The 22,287-nt window shown below is 41.4% G+C and overlaps 1 protein-coding gene across 2 annotated transcripts in view; it reads left to right on the plus strand.

Moving 5' to 3' along the window:
- Positions 1-1,188: 1,188 nt before the first annotated feature.
- UVRAG (UV radiation resistance associated) overlaps positions 1,189-22,287 on the plus strand; it is a 100,053-nt gene continuing 78,954 nt past the window's right edge. Inside the window, exons 1-5 of one of the 2 annotated variants that reach the window (XM_058830004.1) lie at positions 1,189-1,459; positions 15,706-15,823; positions 17,242-17,276; positions 19,044-19,205; positions 20,039-20,113. In XM_058830004.1, the coding sequence (XP_058685987.1) occupies positions 1,379-1,459; positions 15,706-15,823; positions 17,242-17,276; positions 19,044-19,205; positions 20,039-20,113 (471 nt within the window). In that variant the 5' untranslated portion in view covers positions 1,189-1,378. The remainder of the gene's footprint in view (positions 1,460-15,705; positions 15,824-17,241; positions 17,277-19,043; positions 19,206-20,038; positions 20,114-22,287) is intronic. The other variant, XM_058830003.1, reaches the window with a different exon arrangement.

The raw sequence follows: 22,287 nt of genomic DNA on the forward strand, positions 1-22,287 counted from the left end.
ATGGTTGCATTGGGTTTTGGTGTGTGTAGGCATCATGGTTGGTATGATGCGGCATGAGTTGGCCTGATGTGGGATAGCTTGGCATGGAATGGGATGTGTCCATGTGATGTGGGATGGGTTTCTCTGATATTGGGTTGGTTGGCACAATGTGGGGCAGGCAGGTCTGTTGTTGGACAGGTTGGGGTGATATGAGACAGCTTGGGGTGACATGGGGCAGGTGGATGTGCTGTGGAGAAGGTTGGGTGATGTGGCGCAAGTGGATGTGATGTGCAGAAGGTTCATAGAATCATGGAATAAGCTGAGTTGGAAGACACTCATCAGGATCATCAAATCCTATCCCTGGCCCTGTGCAGGACACCACAACAATCCCACCATGTGCCTGAGAGCATTGTCCCAGTGCTTCTTGAGCTCTGTCAGACTTGGTGATGTGACCGCTTTCCTGGGGAGCCTGTTCCAGTGCTCAACCACTCTCTGGATGAAGAACCTTTTCCTGATATCCAACTTAAAGCTTCCCCACCTCAGCTTCAGGCCATTTCTTCAGGTCCTGTCATTGGTCAGGAAAGTTAAGAGATTGGTACATGCCCCTCTGCTTCTCCTCCCGAGGATACTGAAGACCTCAACGAGGTCTGCTCTCATTTTTCAGTCTCTCCTCCAGGCTGAACAAAAGAAGTGACCTCAGTTGCTCCTTGTAAGGCTCTCCAGACCCTTCGCCATCCTCATGGCCCTCCTTTGGACCCTCTGCAGCAGCCTAAGGTCTTTTTTATATTGACACGACATAGACGGATGTGACGGGCGGCAGGCTGGCCTGCTGTGGGGCAGGTGATACATGGGGCAGGTGGATATGATGTGGGGCAGGTCGGAGTGATGTGAAGGGGTGGTGAGGATGACTCCACTGCCGATCCAGAGCCGGGTCCAGCCTCGCAGCCCCTGCGGGTGCCATGGCGACCGCCCCCCCGTCCCCTCCGCTGAACTATTTTCCGTCCCACCACGTGATGACAACAGCTCCCGCACACGTGACGGACGGCGTGCTGTCAATCAAACTCTGTCTCCTCCAATCACTGCCGGCGGTTGGGCGCTGTCCCGCCTTCCGGAAGCGCGCCCTCGGAATGACGCCGGCGCGCGTTCCAGCGGTTTGACAGGGCCGGCGGAGCGGGGAGTTGATTTGCGTCAGATTAAACCAGTCGTAACTCGAGAACTCGGCTGGGCTCCCGCCCCTGCGGCGCCAGGACCAATGGGCCTGCGGAGGTGGCGCTTCCCTCGCCGCCTGGCACTGCGGTAATATGGCTCCGTAGCGGGCGGCCGGCTCGGCGCTGCTGCCGCCATTAACCCCTGCGCGCCCGGCAGCCTCGGGGAAGTGGAGCGGGGACCCTGCGTGAGGATGACCTCGGCTGCCGGTTCCGCCGCATTACCGCCCGGCTCCGCCGCCCGCGCCCTGCATGTGGAGCTGCCTTCGCAGCAGGTACGGCGGGGCCTCGGGACGGCTCTCGGTGGGGGCTGAGGCGGAGGAGGGTGTCCTGAGGTGAATCGGGGGTGTCCCCCGAAGTGTAGGGTGTTCTGAGGTGAAGAGTGCTCTTTTAGGTGTGGGACGCCCTGAGGTGTACACAGGGGCGTGCTCACTGAATTGTGGGCTGTTGTGGGGTGAACGGAGATGTTTCCGGAACTGAGGGGGGATCCCTGAGGTGTACAGGGGGTGCTCCCTCGGGTGAATGGGGGTGCTCACTGTGGTGTGGGGTGCCCTGAGGTAAAGGTGTGGACAGGTACTCCATAAGGTGTCAGTGGGGCTTCCCCGCCGTCTGGGGGTACCTGAGGTAGAGTCCTCAAGCTGATGGGAGTCCCTGAGGCAAGGGTGAATTTAAGCATCTTTTAGGCTGGTAGGAGGGCGAGAGGAAGCATGGGGCTAGGGAGTCTGTGCCTCTCTCCTGGGGGACTCAGGTGGTGTTCCCTCTCCCAGGAAACTACTTCTATGTCTACAAAGGATCTGGAGCAGACTAAAGGTGGGAGTTGCAGCAGGAATAACACCCTCAAAATCGATGTTAAATTTGGGCACTTCGTGAGGCCAGTGCAGCTGGGGTGCCCTCTCCTTCTCTTGGTGGGGTGGGGCACAAGTGTGGATATAACATGAAGTGTATTCTGAAAAGTGGTGAAATGTTCTCTCCCCGTTGCATCCTTCCTTCACCCCCCTTTACCTGTTTGCTTATAGTTGGCTTTTGGTTTACTGGGCATTTGTCACATGTTTTAACTTTGGAGAGCATTAATTTTAAGCGAGGAAGACTAGGTTCTGCCTGAGCATTTAGCAATCCCTATCAAACTGACTCTGTGCCCTTTCCCCTCATGCATGTGGTGACTGATTGTACAGCAGCTGGAGCAGGAGTGGTGAAAGTGGGAGTAGTTAGCAAAGTTTTGGTTTTCTTTAGAAATACTGTAAGATGTGAGTGTTGTTTTGGCTCATTGGCTTGGTGCAGTTGATATTATTATCTGTGTTACTTGAGCTACAGATGGGAATATAAAGAGTGCCTAGAGAAAAAATCAACAAATGTTAACATGAAGTGGATCTATAACTGCTCTTTTGTTAAAGATATTCTAGGAGACATCCACTTCGGGGCAAAGGCAGGGAATAGAGATGGCTGTTGGCCACCCGACCCTACTTTGCAAGCAAATACGTATTCTGAAATCTGGGTGTGTTCTATGCAAATAAACATAAGCATGAACACTGCTCTGTATGAACAGCAAACAGTTGATTGTCCATGAGATCAAGTATGGCCTTCTCCTTGCTGAATTTTTGGTTTTCTTCTTTCTCAGGCTTCTGCAAGGATCAAGTGAATGCTGCAGGGAGAGGCCTGAGATATTAGTCATTGGACTTTGTTTGTGAAAGTGAGACCAAAACACAGCCTTTTTCTCCTAAGAGCAGAAACTTTTATAGGAGTTCCTAGGAGCAGAAATTGAGTCATCAATTATAGGATGTTCCAGTTCAGTAAATATTTATTGAGGATGCTTGTATGTTAATTGTAGCAAATATAAGGCTGTGATAGAGACTGAGGTATTGTTCTGCTGTGTGCTCTGCTGACACAAGGAACATGTGCTGAGGGATCTATGTACTGTGTCCGTACTTAGAATCAAATTGAGAGGCTCAGCTGAACACACTGACAGCAAATCACTCTCTGAGTTACCTGAGCTCAAAAGTCTGTTACTGAAGTGCAAGATACCTTGAAGGGGGTCAGCACACTGGAATTATTTTACTGCAGAATTATGGAAAAGTCATTTCCAGTACCACCTCTGTAATGCCATAGTCTGGCTGATCCAAGCTATGTGGTGCTGTGTATGGCAAGATAATTGTTTGCTATGTGCCAGCACAGAAATCAGCTTGGTGATTTATTTCAGTAGGCAGTTTTCTCTAGAACAGCCAGTGCTACATTTTTTTGAATATAAGGATCGAGAGCAGAATGGTCTGAGTCATGGCTATAAATCTCACTAAAGACAAATTCTCAACTGTGAATTCAAGGTGAGTGCTTTTAATGACTGTGCTGGTTTTGTATGACTGAAGCGACTTTTTAGGGGCATAAGTACTGGTGATGTAATTTGGGTTTACTAGTTTTAATTATTCCAGTAACATTCACACTGATTAGAAAACAACATTCCTGGTACTGACACTTTTGCAGGACTGAAAAGTTAAGTCCAAAACCTTTTGCTACTGTGATCACACTTAAGTCAAAACTGACTGACCTCTTCTTTGACTTGTTTGTGTGGTGGGATGTGTGGGGCATAGAATGCTTTTTGCTGTTGTAGTGTGTATTTTAAGGAAGAGAAATAGAGCATACATCTGTGAAGAAATGCATCTGATTAAACATAAAATTCCCAACTGAATCCCTTAGTAATTGTGTCAGGATGTTGTTCTCTTTTGCTGTAAGAGTGAGCACAACAGAACTGAAAATGTGAAATAATTGCACTTTAGGAGCACAGATTCTTTAGTATTATCTCTTCCCAACTGCTTAACGTAAGAAAACTGGGAGTGTCATGGTAACTTAAGGATTTCTGAATGCTCAAAATAAACTATTAAATCCTGTCATTATAAGCAGTTCAATGCAGTGGGGAGGCTGGGGAATCCAAACCTTTTAGATTCTTATATATCCTCAATGGAAGGGACTGGACAGAAAAATGAAGCTTGAATGTAGACAGGCAGTCATGCCACAGTCAAATGATCTGTTGAATGCTACTGTGCTAATTGCTGGCCAAAACAGATTTCACATGTGGTTGTCTAGTGACAGGAGAGCACATAGTCATGGACTCCAGAACCAGTGCCTGGGAGGGTGTATGTGAGGAAGGGAGATGTATCTGCTGAGTATGGATGTGGTGGTAAGGAGGGACAGGGTAAATTGTGCCAGTGTGCACAGCCATGAATAGTGTCAGAGCAGGTGACCCAGTGTTTTCTATATCTTTCAGTTCACAAACATCTCTTGACATATAGTGAAAGTTTCTGTAGAGAGGAGCAGCAATGAGGTTTCAGCTACAGGTGTCAGAAGTGTATGTTTAGGGTAGAGCAAAACAGAGCAACCATTAATGAGACTTCTCAAGGACACTCTGTAGCCTCCATTAACGCTAATGCTGGGATTCCTAAAGGTCCAGGTGGAGTTTTGTGCACTTCTAAGAGTCAAAGAGCAGTGCTCAGCATACTGCATATTGGCTCCTGTGGCTTCCATACTAGTTTAACTCTGGGACCATCTCTACCCTTAGGATTTGACCATCCTACCAATTTTTTTTCCATTTAACAGTCCACTCATCAAATCCATCTCTCCAATTTGGAGTGGTGGACCATGTCAAAGCCTTTAGAGAAGTCCAGATAAATGACATCTCTAACTCTTCCCTTGTCCACTCTTGTAGTCACCCCATCACAGAAGGCCGTTGCGTTGGTCAGGCCAGACTTGACTTAGGTGAAGCCATGCTGGCTGTCAGATCACCTCCCTTCCATGTGCCTTAGCAAAGCTTCTCAGAGGATCTGTTCTGTGATCTTCCCAGGCACAGAGGTGAGGCTGACAGGGTGGTAGCTCCCAGGGTCCTCCTTTCTGGCCTGTTTTAAGATAGGTACTATGCTTCCCCTTCTCCTGGGACTTCACCCAACTGCCATGATTTTTCCATTATCATGGGGAGTGGCTTGGCAGCTAAGTTAGCCAGTTCCTTCAAGACTGTGATGCATGTCATTGGGTCCCATAGACTTGTGCACATTCAGGTTCCTCGGGTGGTCATGAGCCCTATCTTACAGTGTGAGGGCCTTTGTTCCCCCAGTCCCCATCCTGCTACCCATCCATTCAAGCGGAGCAGGAAGAGAGGCTGTCATTGAAGACTGAGGCAAAAAAGTTGTTGAGTACCTCAGCCTTCTCATCACTTGTTACCAGTTTTCCAGCATTATTTATCAAGGGGTAACACCTTCTTTGACTTTCTTTATCTAGGTAGCATATGTGGAGAAGCTCTTCTTTTGCATCCCCTGCCAGGTTCAGTTCCAGATTCAACTTGATTTCTTTCTTTAAAGATGTGTACGCGAAATCATTCATGTGTACGCTAAAGATGTGTATCATACAACATTTTGGGCAATGTGGCAGAAAGGGATGATTCAAAGTGTGCTGGCAAATGTGTTTGATGGTCTTGTGTAGGAGAAGTGAAGGAAGTTACTGTATGGGCCCAGGGCTGCACATGAATGAGACTTTCAACTAAACAGTATAAAATATAATAATAAATCAAATAGTATCCTTTTAAACAATAGTTTCATATTCCTCTTGTTATATATTCTGCTGAATTAACTGAAAAAAATAAAAAAAAAGACTGATTCTTAAGTATTTTACTTCCCCTTTCCTACAAAACATGGAGGAATCAGAATAGTGGATGGAAAGTGTAGTATTAGAATATTGTTTTGACTTCTCTTTGACACACTCTGTCTTTAAATGCTGAGTGGGAGGGAAGTGCTGCTCCAGTGAAACACCACAATGTGAGTTGTGACCTGCTCATTTTACTCAGTTGTAACCATACCCAGCTGTTTCTATGTTTAGTGTTTGTTAGAGTCAAATTAGGAGGAATAATTGTTAAAGTTGCTGGGAAGTTGTAATTTCAGCCCAAAAGGCTGGCTGTTAACCTGGGGCTGGAATTTTTAGTCTGCAGCATACTACCAGTATTCTGTAAGGGATGTAGGTGTGTTTTGCAGACCAAATGATCTGTTGGTAAGTTAGAGAGACTGTTATGTCCAAAAGCCATACTAAATTGGTTTTCATGCTTTATTTGGGATATTTGTAGTGGGTTGTGGAATGCTCTTAATTGAGCAACTTACTAGCTAAAGACTGAAGTCTCATTTTTGAAGGGAAAGTGACTTAATTGTCCTTGATTTATCATCCAGCAACAAGATAAACATTAATATGCTTCAGGTTATTAATCATCATATACTGTTTGCCTGTGGAACCTAGAGCATCCTTAAGTGCTTCTTTAAGGTCAAAATTGCCTTTGCTCTGATTTTGTTGATGCCCTTGATAATGTAAGGCTCTGCTTACTTTTTGGGTGCTTTCTTCTGAGTATCATCTTGATATTCTCAGGTTATTCCCACAGCTAATGTGGACTAATGCTCCCTTCCCCAAGGTCACGTTTAGAGGCTTAAGGGACTTCTCTCAACTGCTTCAGTGTGTTATTAATGAGGTGGGACTTGCACTCTGATGTTCTCTTTTCTATCTGGTGGGTTAGTTCCCATGCTGTGTCAAAGAAGCACATGTTAATGTGTCAAAGAAGCAGCTACAGTTTCAATCTTTCATCTTGAGACTAAATACTTACTTAGACAAACTCAGAGAAAAACAATGAAAAGGGAAGATGTTAATTCTAACTACCCCTTCTAAAAGGTTTTGGTTAAATATAGAAAGACTGTCTAGTTTCCTGTTATTTGCATCTTATGTAAATACCTAGCAAGAAGAGCTTTGTCTGGCCAGTGGGCAATATTTGTAAGATTTTCTTAACCATGGTGTAGAGCAATTTTTTTAGGGTGTGCTAACAGTTCTTACTCTTTGGAGCTGTGATATTTGCCAGCTTGCTGGATCTGTCACTCTTGATGTTATAGTGACCATAACCAAACACAGCTGTTGAAAGAATACACAGAAAGGACTTCATTTGCCCAAGACCCTGCATTTTTGAGCCCTTCCTGCTAAACATTATGTTTAATTCTGTGTATTGAGTCTTGTTTTGCCATCCCCAACCAGCTATCATGTTTGTGTCCCAAGACTGAATGTGTCTACTGTACCTGCCCCTACAATATGTTTTAAATAACAGGCTTTTACAGTCTTTCTGCAGAAATTAGCACAAATTCTGGATGAGAAAAAAAAAGGATAAAGATGCAGAAGATTAGTGAGTCATGTGGAAGTCATGAGCTTATATCAGTTTTAGTTCTTTCATTCATTTTGGACTCTAAGTGGTGTAGATTTTCTATTATTATTATGGGGTGCAAAGAGAAGATTTCTTGCGCCAGCTGAACAGTTACCAGCTGTTTACATCATTTCATGGGGGTAGAGGTTGAGTTCTGAGTTGCTTCTCAGTGTGAATGCAATTACTTAGTGAGGAAAGAGTTTACAGGGTTAGCTAGTAGGAGAGGGTACAGGGGAAGATAGACCAAAGAACACAGCTGGCTTTCAAGAGTAATACACAGTCTTAAGTTTCTTTCAGTTATAGTGTAGTTATCTAAGTTTTAATTATCTTCTGATTCTACTGTTGCTTTAATTAGTATTAAAAAAGCAGATCATGCCATAGACAAACATATTTTGGTATATCTAACACTGACTTCAGATGTTGCATTCTTTAACTCCATACTCACCTTGCAAAGGGCTATTTTGCATTCAGATAGCTGGAAAGGAATTCTATTTCTGGATGGGCCATGTCAAGTATTGGGATATTCTTTATCCTTCCTGTTTCACTTTCTCCTTGTGTGAGTCAGGGCAGACTTGATGTTTTTTGAACATCTTCTGTTTGCTGACTATTCCTAGTGAAGCTCTCACTGCAGAAGCAGGAGTAGCCATGGCATGGGGTATGGATTGTTAGAAACCTGTATTGACCCTTGATGTGTTCACGTGAAAGCTTCATAGCTGTTTACCTTATTAAGGGAAACTTTCAAAAGCCTTTCAGCTGCCCAGAAGTGTAATGGAAAGGAGGCACATTGATTTAAGGAACTATAAACTAAAATTTGCAATTGTGCATCTTGGAAAACTTTGAGCCTGTGTTGATGAAATGGCTTTGATTTTTCTTGTGGTCATTTAGGCTTTGACTTTTCTTGTGGTCATTTAGTCTGGGTAAATCATTCAGCACAGGTTCAGTGTATCTGGTTCCTTGCATAAGATCTTCGGGAATGTGAGGTATGTTATGTATGTGAGCATGTTGTACCTTCACAGGTAAAAAAGTGCAGTTGTGTTCCTACAGTGCGTCTTTGAACTGGTGTTGTCCTCAGTCCCGATTCCTAGTAGAAATATTTTTAAAGGCAGTTCAAGAAAGTAGCTGAATCTTAAAATGGAAAAGGAGTTCCTGGGTGGCTGTTGATCACTTGACATGAGGAAACGGAGATAGGAAGGAGGCACAGTTAGGAGAAGAACCACAAGTGATTCACTGAACTAATTATGGCTGTGTAGCTTTGAGGGCCTAGATGTCTTCAGGTGTGTACTGGAAGACAGTAAAATAGAACTCCTAAAAATTCCTTATGGTGTGTCCCACAAAATTGCATATCAAATGCTTCTGCTTTTCATCAGAAGTAGATGTGAAAGCCCATTTGATTCTCTTGACTCTGAACTGTGGAAAACTGCTAAATTGTGAATTTCATAAATCTTCCTAGCAAGTGTGTAAATTGGAGTATGAGCATTTTCTTGCCCTTCCTATGGTTTTAAGTAACCATACATCTGTGTAGTGCCTGAACTTCCCGTGTACATTTATGGAATATTAAAAGCTTTGTGTTTTGCAGCAGAATTGACCCAAACCTTCTGCGAGATATGCTCCACTTCAAAAAAAAAGGGTATTAAATTGGAAAATGAGGCAGCTTGAAAACTCATATAACATTAAGCATGAATTCTTGTCTACCATTTGACTTGCAAGAGATGGGATAATGTGATTGCTTCTTAATATTCAAACCGGCATGGAGAGGTGAAAGCAAATAGTGAAAATCTGATTAAGTTGAAAGGTGCAATATGGAGGTGTAGAACAGTGCTGTGGTAATAAATAATGCTCATGTTGGCTAAATGTAGATCATATTTTGATAACTTTTTTTTTTGTTTCAGGGCTGGAGGTTTTATGCTTTTTAAGAAAAAAATTACCCACCTCAACCTGTCTGCTATGAGCTACAAAGTACACAGGGCTCTCTGTTTTAATATGACTTAATTCTGACAAATATCCAGACATCTAAATAGCTGACATTTCAAGCTCAGGTTCATTTAGTTCAAGAACACTGGATTTGCTGTAGTAACATTTGTGTCGCTAACTAATCTTTGCCTCCTGCTTTAATGCTAAAATAGTTTGAAGGATTTTGCTTAAATTCTTCCAGAGCTTCTGTGGGTCATAAATCAAGGAACCAAGCTACGAAAGTCATGTGAAAGCCAGGTAAAAACAGAGCATGTGCCATCTTATACAGAGGTCAGAGCTGATCCTGATCGGAATTCAAGGAATTTACTTCCTTGACAAAATTGTGAGGAGGCCACCAGTCTGAAAATAGAGATGGTGCCCAGAGATGAAAACTGTCTTGGTGTGTCTTGATTAAAAACTGTTTGATAAGTAGGTTACTCCATTAAAGGCTAAGGAAGAAGATCTGCTGCTGAAATTTTAGCCAGTGTTGAAAGTTCTTTGTTCTGGAAATACAATAATTGCTTTTCAGCTCATCAGGTGTCTGAGAGAACTTTGAGTGGTGACATAATTTTGGTGAATTTGGGCTAAGTAATTTATGTAAATTTCTACTTTGCTTGTACAAGACGATTTCCCAGCCTTCTTAATGCTGCTTTTAGCATTGTATTTACATTTCAGGCTAAAGTAAGTTTCTGGTTACATGAGTTGTATGGAAAGTCATCAGGAATGGGTAGGTGGGGCAGCCTTTTTCAAATTCAGTCAAAGATGTATAAAACTTTCTTCCTGGGCAATTGAATTTAAGCTTCATTCTGGAAAATGTATTGCTGTTTATAAAGTCCTTAAATAATCTACCTGACAGAACTTCTGAAACTTGCTTATGGCCATGGGTGCAGTGGGCCCACTGTTACTTAGTAACATCTCCAAGTTTTCAGTCAAACCCTCCATTCACAGAGGGGGCTGTTTGATGGCGTCTTGGATGGTTCTTCCTGGAAGAAACCAAACTGCCTACCTTGCTTAAGTTCAGATACTTCCTTGACACCTTTGCAAATTTATTTAACGTGTCAAGGGCTTGGTAAGAGTAGAATTCATGAATGGCTTTGCTAAAAGTGCCAGTGCTATAGAGAAGGCAGATGTGGGACAAAGAGATGACAGACCTCCCCCTTTTCCCAGCTGTGAGCCATTAGATCAGCTCAGCTGCTGCATGATAGGCTCCATGTGGTAAGAATAGACTTTGCTGTTGCCCATATTTGTGACCTGAGCTTCAGAACTGATACTTGGAGCCAGAGCTAGAGTCAGTGTGATGGCTGAGTACCAGAAATAGAAAATGGTGTTTGGCTGTGTTCTCAACCACCTTGGATATACTGACATTATTTTTGTTTTTTCCCAGGATCATCAGATTCTTGTAAGGGAATAATGAAGTGGTTAAGATGGAAGAGGAGTCAGAACTCCCCATGCATGCTTTTGCTACCCATTATATAACCTTGAACAAATACTTATGAAATTTCATGGATACTTGAGGCTGTTGTAGGTAGTCCTGTTCTCCTGCCATGAACAGTCCAGACCTTGTGTTAACCAGTGCACTTCTCTCTCATTTGACTTACTCCCTTTTCTTACCTCCCTGCTGTAATTTTTATTAATTATACCGGATTATTAGACAAAAAAAACAGTGAATATCTTTATCATTTCTGTTTCTCAGACCTGGAGGTAAGCAAAGAGTGGCATCTGGATCAGCTTAAGCTGTAAAGAAACTTAAGTGTTGAAGTCTGCTTGCTCTGTCCTCTTTTGTGGTGGGCACATCTGTGTTGCTGTAGGGAGCCGAATTGGAGTAACTTACCTAGATCTTGCCTTTACTCACACAGTTAGTTAGTCTTAGTAACTTGTGGTTTTGGCAGCTTTACCTTGGTTCAATTTGCTGACCCTTACCATAAGTCTGCACAAAACACATTGTGCAGGATGGGAGCATGCATCAGGATGCTGAAGGTGACATTCTAGGCAGAGGTAGTGAAAGATTATGGCATCTTAGTGTTGAGGGAACTAAAACATGAAGGGACCAGACATTTTCACTTGACCTGGTAGATGGTCTGGAATCATCTGATGAAAAAGCTGTCTTAACAAGGTTGATGATGAAAATACTTGATTCTGGAGTAATCTGATTTATTTATGGCCTGTGGTAAATCTGGAGGGGTTCCCAGAAGGTCATTAAATGGGAACACTGGATATATTACAGGACTACAAATAGTTCTTCAGAATGATGAAAGCTGTGTGCTTCTCTGAGTTTTGAATGAAGCTGGTGGTTGCTGAGCAGGGATGGTCTTGCTGCACTCCACAGCAGCTCTGTTAAGATGCTGTTGTAGAATTCCAGGAACCTGCTTTTCTACCTCTGCAGGCATGAGGGATGAAACCTGATGGTAGATCTGCTCTTCAGATCTCCTGCAGCTTTCCTGATTAAACTTTGTATTTATCTTTGGGATATCTGTCTGCTTATAACCTGTGCTATCTTTACATGCAGCAGTGCTTTTAAAATACAAGCTACTCAGGATTTCTCCTAATGGAAAATTAGTGGCTCTCTTCTCCCGGTTTGTAGTCATTTGTCTTCAACATAGAAGGAAGCACTAATTTCTTTCATGTGAGTCAACACGTAGTTGCTATATAGCAGTTGCTTTTAATCAAACGCAGCTTAGAATGGCAATCAAAGCAAAGGATAACCAGGCCTGCAGTGTAATTTCACTGCTCTATTTGCTTTCTTGGGAATTGCAAAGGTCTAGGACTTGTGTCACAAACCCCTGAGAATGAGCTGTTAGACTTGTTGTACTACCATGCTAATCACTGATCCAAATACGCCACTGTTAAAGCTGTGTGTGCTGAATTGAGAGCTCTTGGAAAGGTTAAATAACCCTTTCCATGGTATTAGTTCTGCAAAAATAACTTTTTTTGCTGTGGTATATCTTATTAAGATACTTGCTGTAGATGGCTGTCTGAGGTCTTCAGTCTTGTATTGCTGGTAATGTGTAAACACTTTGAGGAGATGGCAATGAAAATTAGCTATATTCATTGAATATTTAGCTTCTTTTTTTTTTTTATGAAAGCAGGTCCTACACTATCATCTTGCACATCAGGCCTGCACTGGCCTTTTTGAAGTTAAGTGACTCATGAGACATTTGTGTTGTTTTTTAGCCCTTTTATTTTGATTTTTAAGATGGGCTTTTTGGAATGACTGTTCTGGCTGCAGAGCATTTTATCCTGGGGGACTCCTTCATGATGATTTCTTGCCACTTTTTTAGGAAGAGCCAAATAGCTGAAAATTGTCACTAAAGAAAAGGGACCTTTTTTAGCACTTGACCCAGAGGGAGGAGGAAAGCAAAGAATCGTCTATTATTTGCAGCTACTGTATTCAACATAGAGTGTACTGGTTTATTCTCTAAAAGGAGTTGCTTTTGCAGTTTCAAATGCTCATTGTGAACTGCCTTCCCCTTGGCTTGTGTCAGTTCCAGACTCTGTTGCTCCATGTACACTTCAAGCTGGTGGTTTCATCCCCACAGTTCTCTGCCACTGGCCTCTTCCTGCTGTCCTGTCCCCTCCTTGGTCTGCTTGTCCAGATATGTGGTGAGCCATATTGAAGAACTGAGCTGGTGAAACTAACCTAGGAAAAGGAGAGGTGGTTAGTTTCCATCCAGACTGGTTCCCAGATACAGTTCTGTGAGCAGCCTCACAAGTGCTTATTTTTGGTGGAACGAATAAGAAAGGGTGATGCAGTGCTGGGGGCTGGCAGTATTTGATGCCAGTGTTAGCTGAGCTACAACACAGTGTTGCTTTTGTTTGTGTATTCCAATGTCTCCAGCACAAAATGGTATGAAATGCATAGGAGGTAACACTAGAGATTTAAAACTTCCCTCAAAATAATATTTGCTTTGTCACAAAACAAAGCCCTTGATGAGGAATTCTAGAGCCTATTTCAGTTGTCTTTGGCTGTGTCTTTGTAGGTGATAGTCTTCTGGTTGAACCTTATTATCTTTCATCAGGAGAGGTTAATTAACTCTGACTGTTGCCTCTGTAGAGTTCTGAAGAAATTTGAATAATTGAGTATAATATCAGCAAATATAGTGGGCAAATGGGAAGATTTCTTTTCAGGATGCAAGTCTCTCATCATGACCTCACACTAAAGAATGTGAATGATAAAATTGTCTATGTATTTGGAAATTTGTTCCCTGTCAGCCAGGCTAAATGGATAGGAGGACAGTACTGACTAAGCTGGAGATTCAAATAAACACTCATTACCTGTTGCACATTGAGTTCTGAACTCTGTTGTGGTCTCATAGCCCCAGATTTAATGATCCTCTTCCAACAGGTTTGGAAGTGAGACTTTAACCTCCAGATCCTGAAGGGTGCAAGGAGGTCAAAAATCATGGAGATAAGGACTCACATCTTGTTCAGAGGTGCAGGTGTAGGTTAGGACACAGGACAGCTTTTTTTTTATTTTTCAAACCTCATTGTGTACTGTGAATGCTAAGAAACTTGTTTGACATTGCTTGAGAGCTAATCAATGAAACATGCTACTTAAAACAGGCATGCAAATTGGTTTGTAATCCTAAAGAGACCTGGAGAAAGTTGCTCTCTTTGTTAGGGTGCAATGTGGGCTGTTCTTTGTAAAGGATGAAAGGAAACAAAAAGTTACCAAAAATGAAGGGAATGAGCATGGTAGTTGATTGATTTCTGTGCTACTGAAGTTAATTAAAGGAGGTGGCACATAAAATTCTTGAATCATTTTTATAGGTAGCAAAATGCATATTCAAAGCTGTTTCTTAAGGAGTGTTTCAGCTGCACGTAAAAATGGCCAGCAGAGCTATGCAGCTTTGAGGTTAGATATGAAAAAATGTTAAAGGTCCATGTGGCTTCTTTTAAGTGAGGCTTAATATTTCTGTTGACATTTTTGATACCAGTTTCTAAGAAAATAAGACCATGTAGTCCAACAGAACATTGTTGGTTGGAATTTTTTGTTTTTAATTTTGTAGTTGATGTATATACCAGACATACCTAGGCATCCTATGTCAGGCTCTGTTTTTAGTCTAAGTTGTAAATAGACTTTGAATGGAATAAATCCATCAATTACTTTTAGGCTATCACGTGAACAGAAATTTAGTATTCCTCATACTTTTCCATGAACGAAAACTAATTTATCACTGGAGTGGTGTTAAGTGGTAGAAAGTGTTATACTATGATTCTAAAATAGATGGTGGCCTTTCAACTCTTGTTAAAAGCCTTTTAAGACAAGCTACAAACAGGAAAATTGTCTTTTGGTTTCAAAAGCTTTTAAAATGTGCTTTTGATCAGTCAGCTTTTAAGGTGGATTCAGCCTTAAAAATCAAGATGCTTTTGAGAAAAAATGGTGTAAGATGAACTCTGAGGTAAAAGTATGCATGAAACCAGTTGTTTGAGGCTTGTTGGCGGATTGTGGTGGTCCACGAAGTACGTGGAGTCATTTGTCAACATCTCCATGGTATTGGTGAGACACTGGTGAGTTGAGAGATTGATTGGGAAAATATGACACTGAAGGATTTGGTGAGAACTTTATGTATTTGAAGTGGCAGTTCGCTGAGCACTGCATTCATAGGAGAGTGTTTGAAGCATGGGTCTTAGAAGTTACAGTAGAAACAACAGCTAAGCAATGCTGTTGGAGTTGGATGAAATCACTTAAACGAAATATTTATGACATATCCTACTGTATTCATTCCAAGAGAAAAGGACTCTCATCACAGCAGATGGTAACTCACAGTGAAATTTACTTGTGCCCTTTATTATCCTTGAAAGTCTTGATATGTCTTCCTGATGTATTTTACTTTTATTTAAGGTTGTTAGAGCAGTCTCCAGGTTTACTGTGAAATTAGGAAGCTTTGTTCAGCCAGTTCTTTATGGCTCTGGATTAGGTGGTGGTTTGTTTGAGCTCTTTGTCCATTAATGCTTGTTGAAAATAGCTTTGGCTGGAAAGTGTTTCCAGTGTTATGATGCAAAACATCTGGGTGATGGTGCTGCTGTGTTTGAAGCTGATAGTGTCACATATTTGCTTTAAACTGCTCAAAGACTTGGGGTGATTTAGTCATGTGGGATAACAATGACATACAGGACATGAATAAGAATAGCTTCTTGAGTATCAGTGTTGCTTAATCCAAGCTTGTAGGTGCTTGTTGCTTGTCCTGAGGCTTTGCTAAATCTTGGCTGTTTACAATTGCTGTCTGACAGAGAAAATTGAGTGTTTGGTGGGATTTTTTTTCTTTTTTTCCACAACAGTGCTTTAGGAATCATTAAAATGCTCTGAAAAAAGAGAAAGGGTTAATTTTCCATCTAAGATACTTCTTCGAATTTTCTTTTTCTTATTTTTAGCGCCGGCTTCGTCATCTTCGGAATATTGCTGCACGTAACATTATTAATAAGAATGGTTATCGCCTCTTGGATACATATTTCACTCTTCACTTGTGTGATAACGCCAGGATCTATAAAGGTAAACCAGGCTTGCTGTCAACCCTTTTGCTAGTTAATATTTGAATTCTTATGATATGAATTCTCTTTCTTTTTTTTTTATTTCTTGACAACTTGCTGCCATTAGTTATGTCACTTTTGCTAACACTGGAAAAGAGCTCTCCAGTTTCCTCAATTTCATGAAAGTTTTCAGTGTTAGCAGCCAAGGAAGCAAAACAGATGACAGGTTTTGTAGTCTCCTAAATCAGCCTATTTTTGTCATTGCTCTTCCCTGAGTGATGATGTAAGAAAAGGGGAACTTCCAAGGGCACATAAAAGTTAAAGCTTTTGGAGCTTTAGTTGTCCTTTGTGGGAAAGAGTGTCCCACTTGGTGTATACCAGTTGTTTTACAGAGCATATATCAGCACATACTGTTACCAAAGTTTTCAAAAAATAGAATTGTCAGCCAATGACATGAAGCATCTAGGCATCTGTTCTAGTTTAGATAACTGTGTCCAAGCATTAGATCTCCTCTCTTTCTTGCTTTTCTTTCCCACTACAGTATATAGTTCTTCATCATGAAGAGATGTCATTAAAAATGTTTTATGCTTATTTTGGTGTGATTAAGAGAAAATCAAAATTCATCTCCAGTTTTTATTTTCATCTGACACAGTGACAGATCTGGCATCTTGCCTTGCTTTTTTTACCAAGATTGGTGTTTTAGAAGGATAAGAATAGAAAATGTGAGCTTGTTGCCTGGACTTTGTTGTGGTGGTTGGTTAAACCTGTCACTGATGACTGTTTCTGCAGTGTTAGGTGTTAGGGACTGTTTTGCACTTCATCAAAGCTTTATCCTTGGTCTCCAGTGGGCTGGGATACTGTGCTAAATCTGTGTTCCTGCCTCTATTCCTGTATATCTGAAGTCTTCTAAGCTCTTGCTTTGACTGGGAAAGCCAAGGTTTGTGCGCCAGAAGTTGCTTATTCCCATTTAAATACAGGATTGTTGGCACGTCTGTCAGGTAACTTGGCTGTTCCCTCTCTGAGTACCTAGAACAGGTCGGCATCACTCCTCTGGAAGGTGCTGTAATTAATTTATCCAAGCTGCTGTGTCCCAGGAAGATGTTGTGTGGCAAACCAGTCATTTTTGCAAATGTCATCCAAATACTGTTAAGTATTGTGCCATGTTCTATCCTCAGAAATCGAAGCCTCAGTAAACCTTGAGGATTATCATGGGTATAAAGATGAAATACTAAATTTAAATAATGACTTGTAATAAGTACGTGTGAAGGAGTGATTTTAGTCAAAAGCATGACTGCATTTTGAAGTATCTTATCAATTGATTACTAGTAAACTGGGTCCACTAACAATTGTTATTGTAATTTTTTTTCTCGGTTTAAATACTAAGATTTGTATCAGTGTTTAAGCTAATCTAAAGGTGCTTTTTTACTTATTTTTCTTCAGAATTTTATAAGAGTGAGGTGATCAAGAATTCTCTGGTAAGTTACTTCAGTGTGGAAAAACTTTGTTTTAAAAACTGTTTATTTAGTGCATTATATTGTTTTCTCTGCTAAATACCATAACTGTTTAATGTGTCTTTTCACTGTTCAGTTCTGTTAGGAGCATTGTATTCTCCTCCTTTTCAGATTCTTTTCATTAGGGTTAGAATAGGGAGCTACTGAGCAGTAGAAATGCTGATTTCTATTAACATCTTTGTATTGTGTAGGAAAAGAGCAAGGAACATTTAGCTGCCAGATATATATGTATATTCTTTGAAGAGCTGATAGCTGTAGGAAACTGAAGATTGAAAACATGTTAGATTTTCTGAATTTTTCAGCTTAGATGAGGGGGCCAGAACTGAACAGTTTATTTCAAATGAGGAAGGGTGATAATAGGCTAGGAGTAGGATGTTGCAAATGTTAGCTAAGGGAGTTTGAAAACCTGCTGAAGACTTTTTAATGCCTGCATTAACAAGGTAGAACTGCTCCATTTATAGCACCCTGGGTAACTGTTTTGAAACCCTCCTGAATGATGGAAAAGCTGTCTGCATACTCAAGGCTGCTAACTTCTCCAGTTTCTCTCTTAAGTTGTTAGGATTTTTAGGTCTGTCTATTCTAAACCAGGAAAAGGAAAAACTGAAAAAAAACCTAAAAAAAAGGGAAACTAACCACAATACCTAAGAGATGGAATGACAAAAATCTAGATAAAACATGTCTTGAGGACATCCTGTATATAATCTATGGGTATTTTAATGACCTGGTATTCTTGTTCCTCAATAGCTATGAAACATTCCTTCTTGTTAGTAAGACCTGATTAAAGCATTTATTCTGTAATACTTACTGGGTAACTTTGCCTCTCCATTCTTTGCAGAGGCATCCTATTTCAAATAGACTCATCCCAGTTCAGGGATGCTAGGCCTTTTCCAAGCTGCTTAAGCAGTACAAGAGAAGGCAAGTTCTTTCATGGAGTGGTGGGTTCTTACCTTTTGTTTTGGAGGAGCTGCTGTTTCTGTGTTTAGCAGAGGAGGGAGAGAAATAAATATAAAAAAAAAGCACTTTCCCATTTCTGCTTTTGGACACCCTGTTGTCTCTTGGCACTAGTAATGTTGGATTGACTTGGTTTTGTTACAGCTTGGGTCAGTCCTTTAGGTGTTGTTAGGGATGAGTGGAAATTTTTGGAACACGTCGTGTTTGCAAATCTGAGTTGTGGTGGAATTTGCAGTTTAGCTTAATATGTGCTGCTTCTGAAAAGCTCCAGGTGCAAGTTTGATCTTGTGGAGTAAAGATGTGACAGCATTTGAGGATTAAGCATCAGTCAAAGAGGAGAGGAATGTGAGCAAATATGTCAGCAAGTTCTGCAAATTTAATTATTGGGGACTAGATCAGCATTTAACTTTGGGAATACAAGCTATATTCTGGTTTTCAGAAACTAAATTGTAACTGTGAAAGGAATATTACTTCTATTTTTAAAGTTACTGATTTGGTTAAACTGAATTAGTAATTTCTGAAGTAAATTCTTTGAAGTCTTGTAAAGGAAGGAAGCAAAACCCATTCACAGTTTCTGAAGTACTTTACAGCATGTACCTTTTAACTGAAGAATTCTGTCTAGCAAACAGGGTAAAGAAACAGCAGAGTTTGAAATGACTGCTGTTCCTCATTCTTAAGATTCTTAAAAAATCTTTGAGGTGGGCTTTGCTACTTTCTGAATTGTCAATTTATGGACTAGCTTCAGCTTGTTTAAATTGTGTTTATCCTTTGAATACTTAGAATCCAACATGGAGGAGTCTGGACTTCGGAATAATGCCTGATCATCTTGATACCTCTGTCTCTTGTTTTGTTGTGAGGATCTGGGGTGGCAAGAAGGAGCACTTTCAGCTTTTGATTGAATGGAAGGTCAATCTAGATGGGTTAAAATACTTGGGCCAGCAGGTAATGTGAGAATATTTTTTCACAACTTCTTTCTTCAGGAAACAAAACATCTGGATGAATTAATATAGAGAATGCTAAGAAAGGAAATGAGTGTGTTTGAAGATTGTATTTTAAAGTTTGGTTACAGATATTCATGTTAGTTTACATCAGAGCTTTAAATCATAAAATCATATAGTGGTTGGTGTTGGAAGAGACCTTAAATATCATCCTGATCCACCCCCTACCATGGGGGGGGGGGGGGGGGAACGACACTTTCCACTAGACCAGGTTGCTTCGAGCCCCACCCATCATGGCCCACTTCCAGACATGGAGCAGCCTCTGTGGGCAACCTGTGCAAAACTAGCACACTGTGCCAGGACCTCACCACCCTCACAGCCAAGAGTTTCTTTCCAATATGCCATCTAACCCTGCCCTCTGGCAGTGAGAATTCATTCCCCCTCGTCCAAAGCCTGTCTCCAGCTCTCTTGGAGCTCCTTGAGGCACTGGCAGGCACTATTAGGTCTCTCTGGAGCTTTCTGTTCTCCAGACTGAACTCTTGAGTCTTACCTTTGTATAGTTTCCAGTTCTCTTATTTATTCTTGTCACCCAGAAATGCGATAATAGGAAAGATCCTTTGTCTAGTGTTTCTGATTCCAAATTAGAATGGCTGAACATGGTGACAGTAAAGCTGTGAAGAAAACAGGTTTTCCATTATTGAAAGAGTTGTCTGTGTGGTTTTATGTACTTCTAGAATTACAAGTGATAAAAAAACTGCTTTAGACTTTTGGTGAAATTTTTGCTCATTTGGTGGGAAAATTTGCAGTAAACTGATTTGTTTTCTTCCTTCCCTACAGATCCATGCAAGAAACCCAAATGAGATTATTTTTGGTCTCAATGATGGTTATTATGGAGCTTCATTTGAACAGAAGGTAAGGGTGTCTTGTATTTGTTCTGTCTTGTTGGTACTGGTGTCAAACTGAAATTCAGCCTGTGAAACTGATTTTTCACATTTGGATGCTTGGAACATTAAAATGCTTTGTTTTGAGAAGGAATAGTTTTTTGACATGACAGATGTGAACTAATATCTTGCCTTGGTTGCATAGATATCTGTGATGTTTTGAAAATATTTAAAGTGTAGCATTTAGGGTCCAAAAACCTTCTGGTTACTGAAAATAAGCTTTGACTGTATTCTTTGAGGCAGACATTTCATTCAAACATAGGACATATTGAAAGTGATGTGGTTGTTAAGACTCATTTTCACGGCAAATATAAACCCACTAAGTTTTGTTTATCAGTCTGAAGCCTAGATTTCGTAGGTCTTTAATGGGAAGCTATTTATTTGCTCGTGCTGCACCTGTTTTACCCCATGGATTTTTTTCCCTAAGGATTCATGTAGTATTTGTGCCTATCCAGCCAATATTGTCTCTGGTTATTACCTCATTAATGATGAAAAGGTTTAAATTTACTTGTTGTAAAATAGTGCATCTAACATTTTTTTTAATCTCAAATTGTTGGTGGCAGTACTGTGGTATGGATAGGTTGTGTTAAGGAGTCCCTGGAAGCTGGAGAAGGAATGACTCCTTGACACACAGCTGCATTCAATTTTCCTGAAGCAGGATGCAATTGTAGTTTTTCAAAATTTCAGTACTAACAGCCTGGGCCTGAATTTGAAGATGGGAACATTATCTTCTTTTTCTGATTGTTGTCAGGGCTTGTTCCCTAGCTCATAAGGTTTAAAGGTACTTCTTGGTTTTGTTTATAGAATTGTATCACAGAATCGTTTGGGTTGCAAGGGATCTTCAAGACCATATTGTTCCAGCCCCCTGCCATGAGCAGGGACACCTCCCTGATTGCTCCAAGCCCCATCCAACCTGGCCTAGAACACTTCCAGGATGGAGCGGCCACACTTTCGTGGGCAACCTGTGGCAGGGCCTCAACACCCTCACAGGGAGGAATTTCTTTGAAATTCCTGATCTAACCCACACTCTCAGAGTGAAATCATTCCCCCTTGTCGCAGAGTCACAGAATACTCTGAGTTGGAAAGGACCCACTGGGATCATTCTGTCTTTCCAGGCCCTTGTCCAAAGCCCATCTCCAGCTCTCTTGCAGCTCCTTTAGACGCTGGCAGGGGATCTAAGGTCTCCCTGGAGTCTTCTCTTCTCCCCCAGCTCTCCCAGCCTGTCTGGCTGTACATTGTACACCCCCAGATCTCTCAGCCTGTCTTCAGAGCAGAGGGGCTCCAGCCCTAGGAGCCATTTTGTGGCCTCCTTAGACTTGCTCCAGTAGCTCCATGTCCTTCTGATGTTGGAGATCGCAGAGCTGGAGGCATCACTGCAGGTGAGGTCTCTCACCCTGCAGGTTCCTCATTCTGTATCTTGGTAGCAAATACAGTCCTAGCCTGTCATGTAGAGGAGCAAAGTAGGAAACTCTTGTAGCATTACTGGTGGGGAAACTCTAAGTATCCCAGACAATTGTAGTATAGTAATTGTCTTACCTGAGTTAAAGAACCATAGCCAGAGCCTCTTTATTGTTATTGTCACTGATTCTTAACTTTTTTTTTTCTAGAGATGCCATAAAACTTTTAAGTTCTGTATCCTTGACCATATATAGGTATTAGGAGCTTTACCTGTCTTCTACCTCTTCTGTCCAGCAGCAATTTGACTGGTCTCTTGGATTCATGCTCTTACTCAAGTTGCAGGTTTTTTACTGCCATGGATCCCTAGCTCATGGCAAGGAAAAAGATTGGCTTTCAAATGTTTCAAAAACCTGTGTGGGTGCTTTCTGAGCTCTGAATGGTAGTCTTTCTTTACTACAGATGTCTGACAGCAGCTCTTCTAGTGTTTACAGCTTTTCTTCTCAGTGTAAATTCAAAAGTGTGCTGCCAGTATAGCTGCTTTGTTCTTGATCACATTTGACTTTCAGATAATGGTACCTCCAACTTCTGGACTTGAACAAGTTTATTATTATTTTGTAGAAGTATTTTTACTGGAAGATTTCAGCAGCATTCTGCTGATCTCATCAGAACCATGTCCAATGTATTTCCCTGTTTCCCTTCTGGCACTGGACCACTGAAGCACTTTCTCCTCTCTGTTTCACCCTCTCT

Source organism: Poecile atricapillus, chromosome 1, assembly GCF_030490865.1.
Source record: "Poecile atricapillus isolate bPoeAtr1 chromosome 1, bPoeAtr1.hap1, whole genome shotgun sequence".
Lineage (NCBI taxonomy): Eukaryota > Metazoa > Chordata > Aves > Passeriformes > Paridae > Poecile > Poecile atricapillus.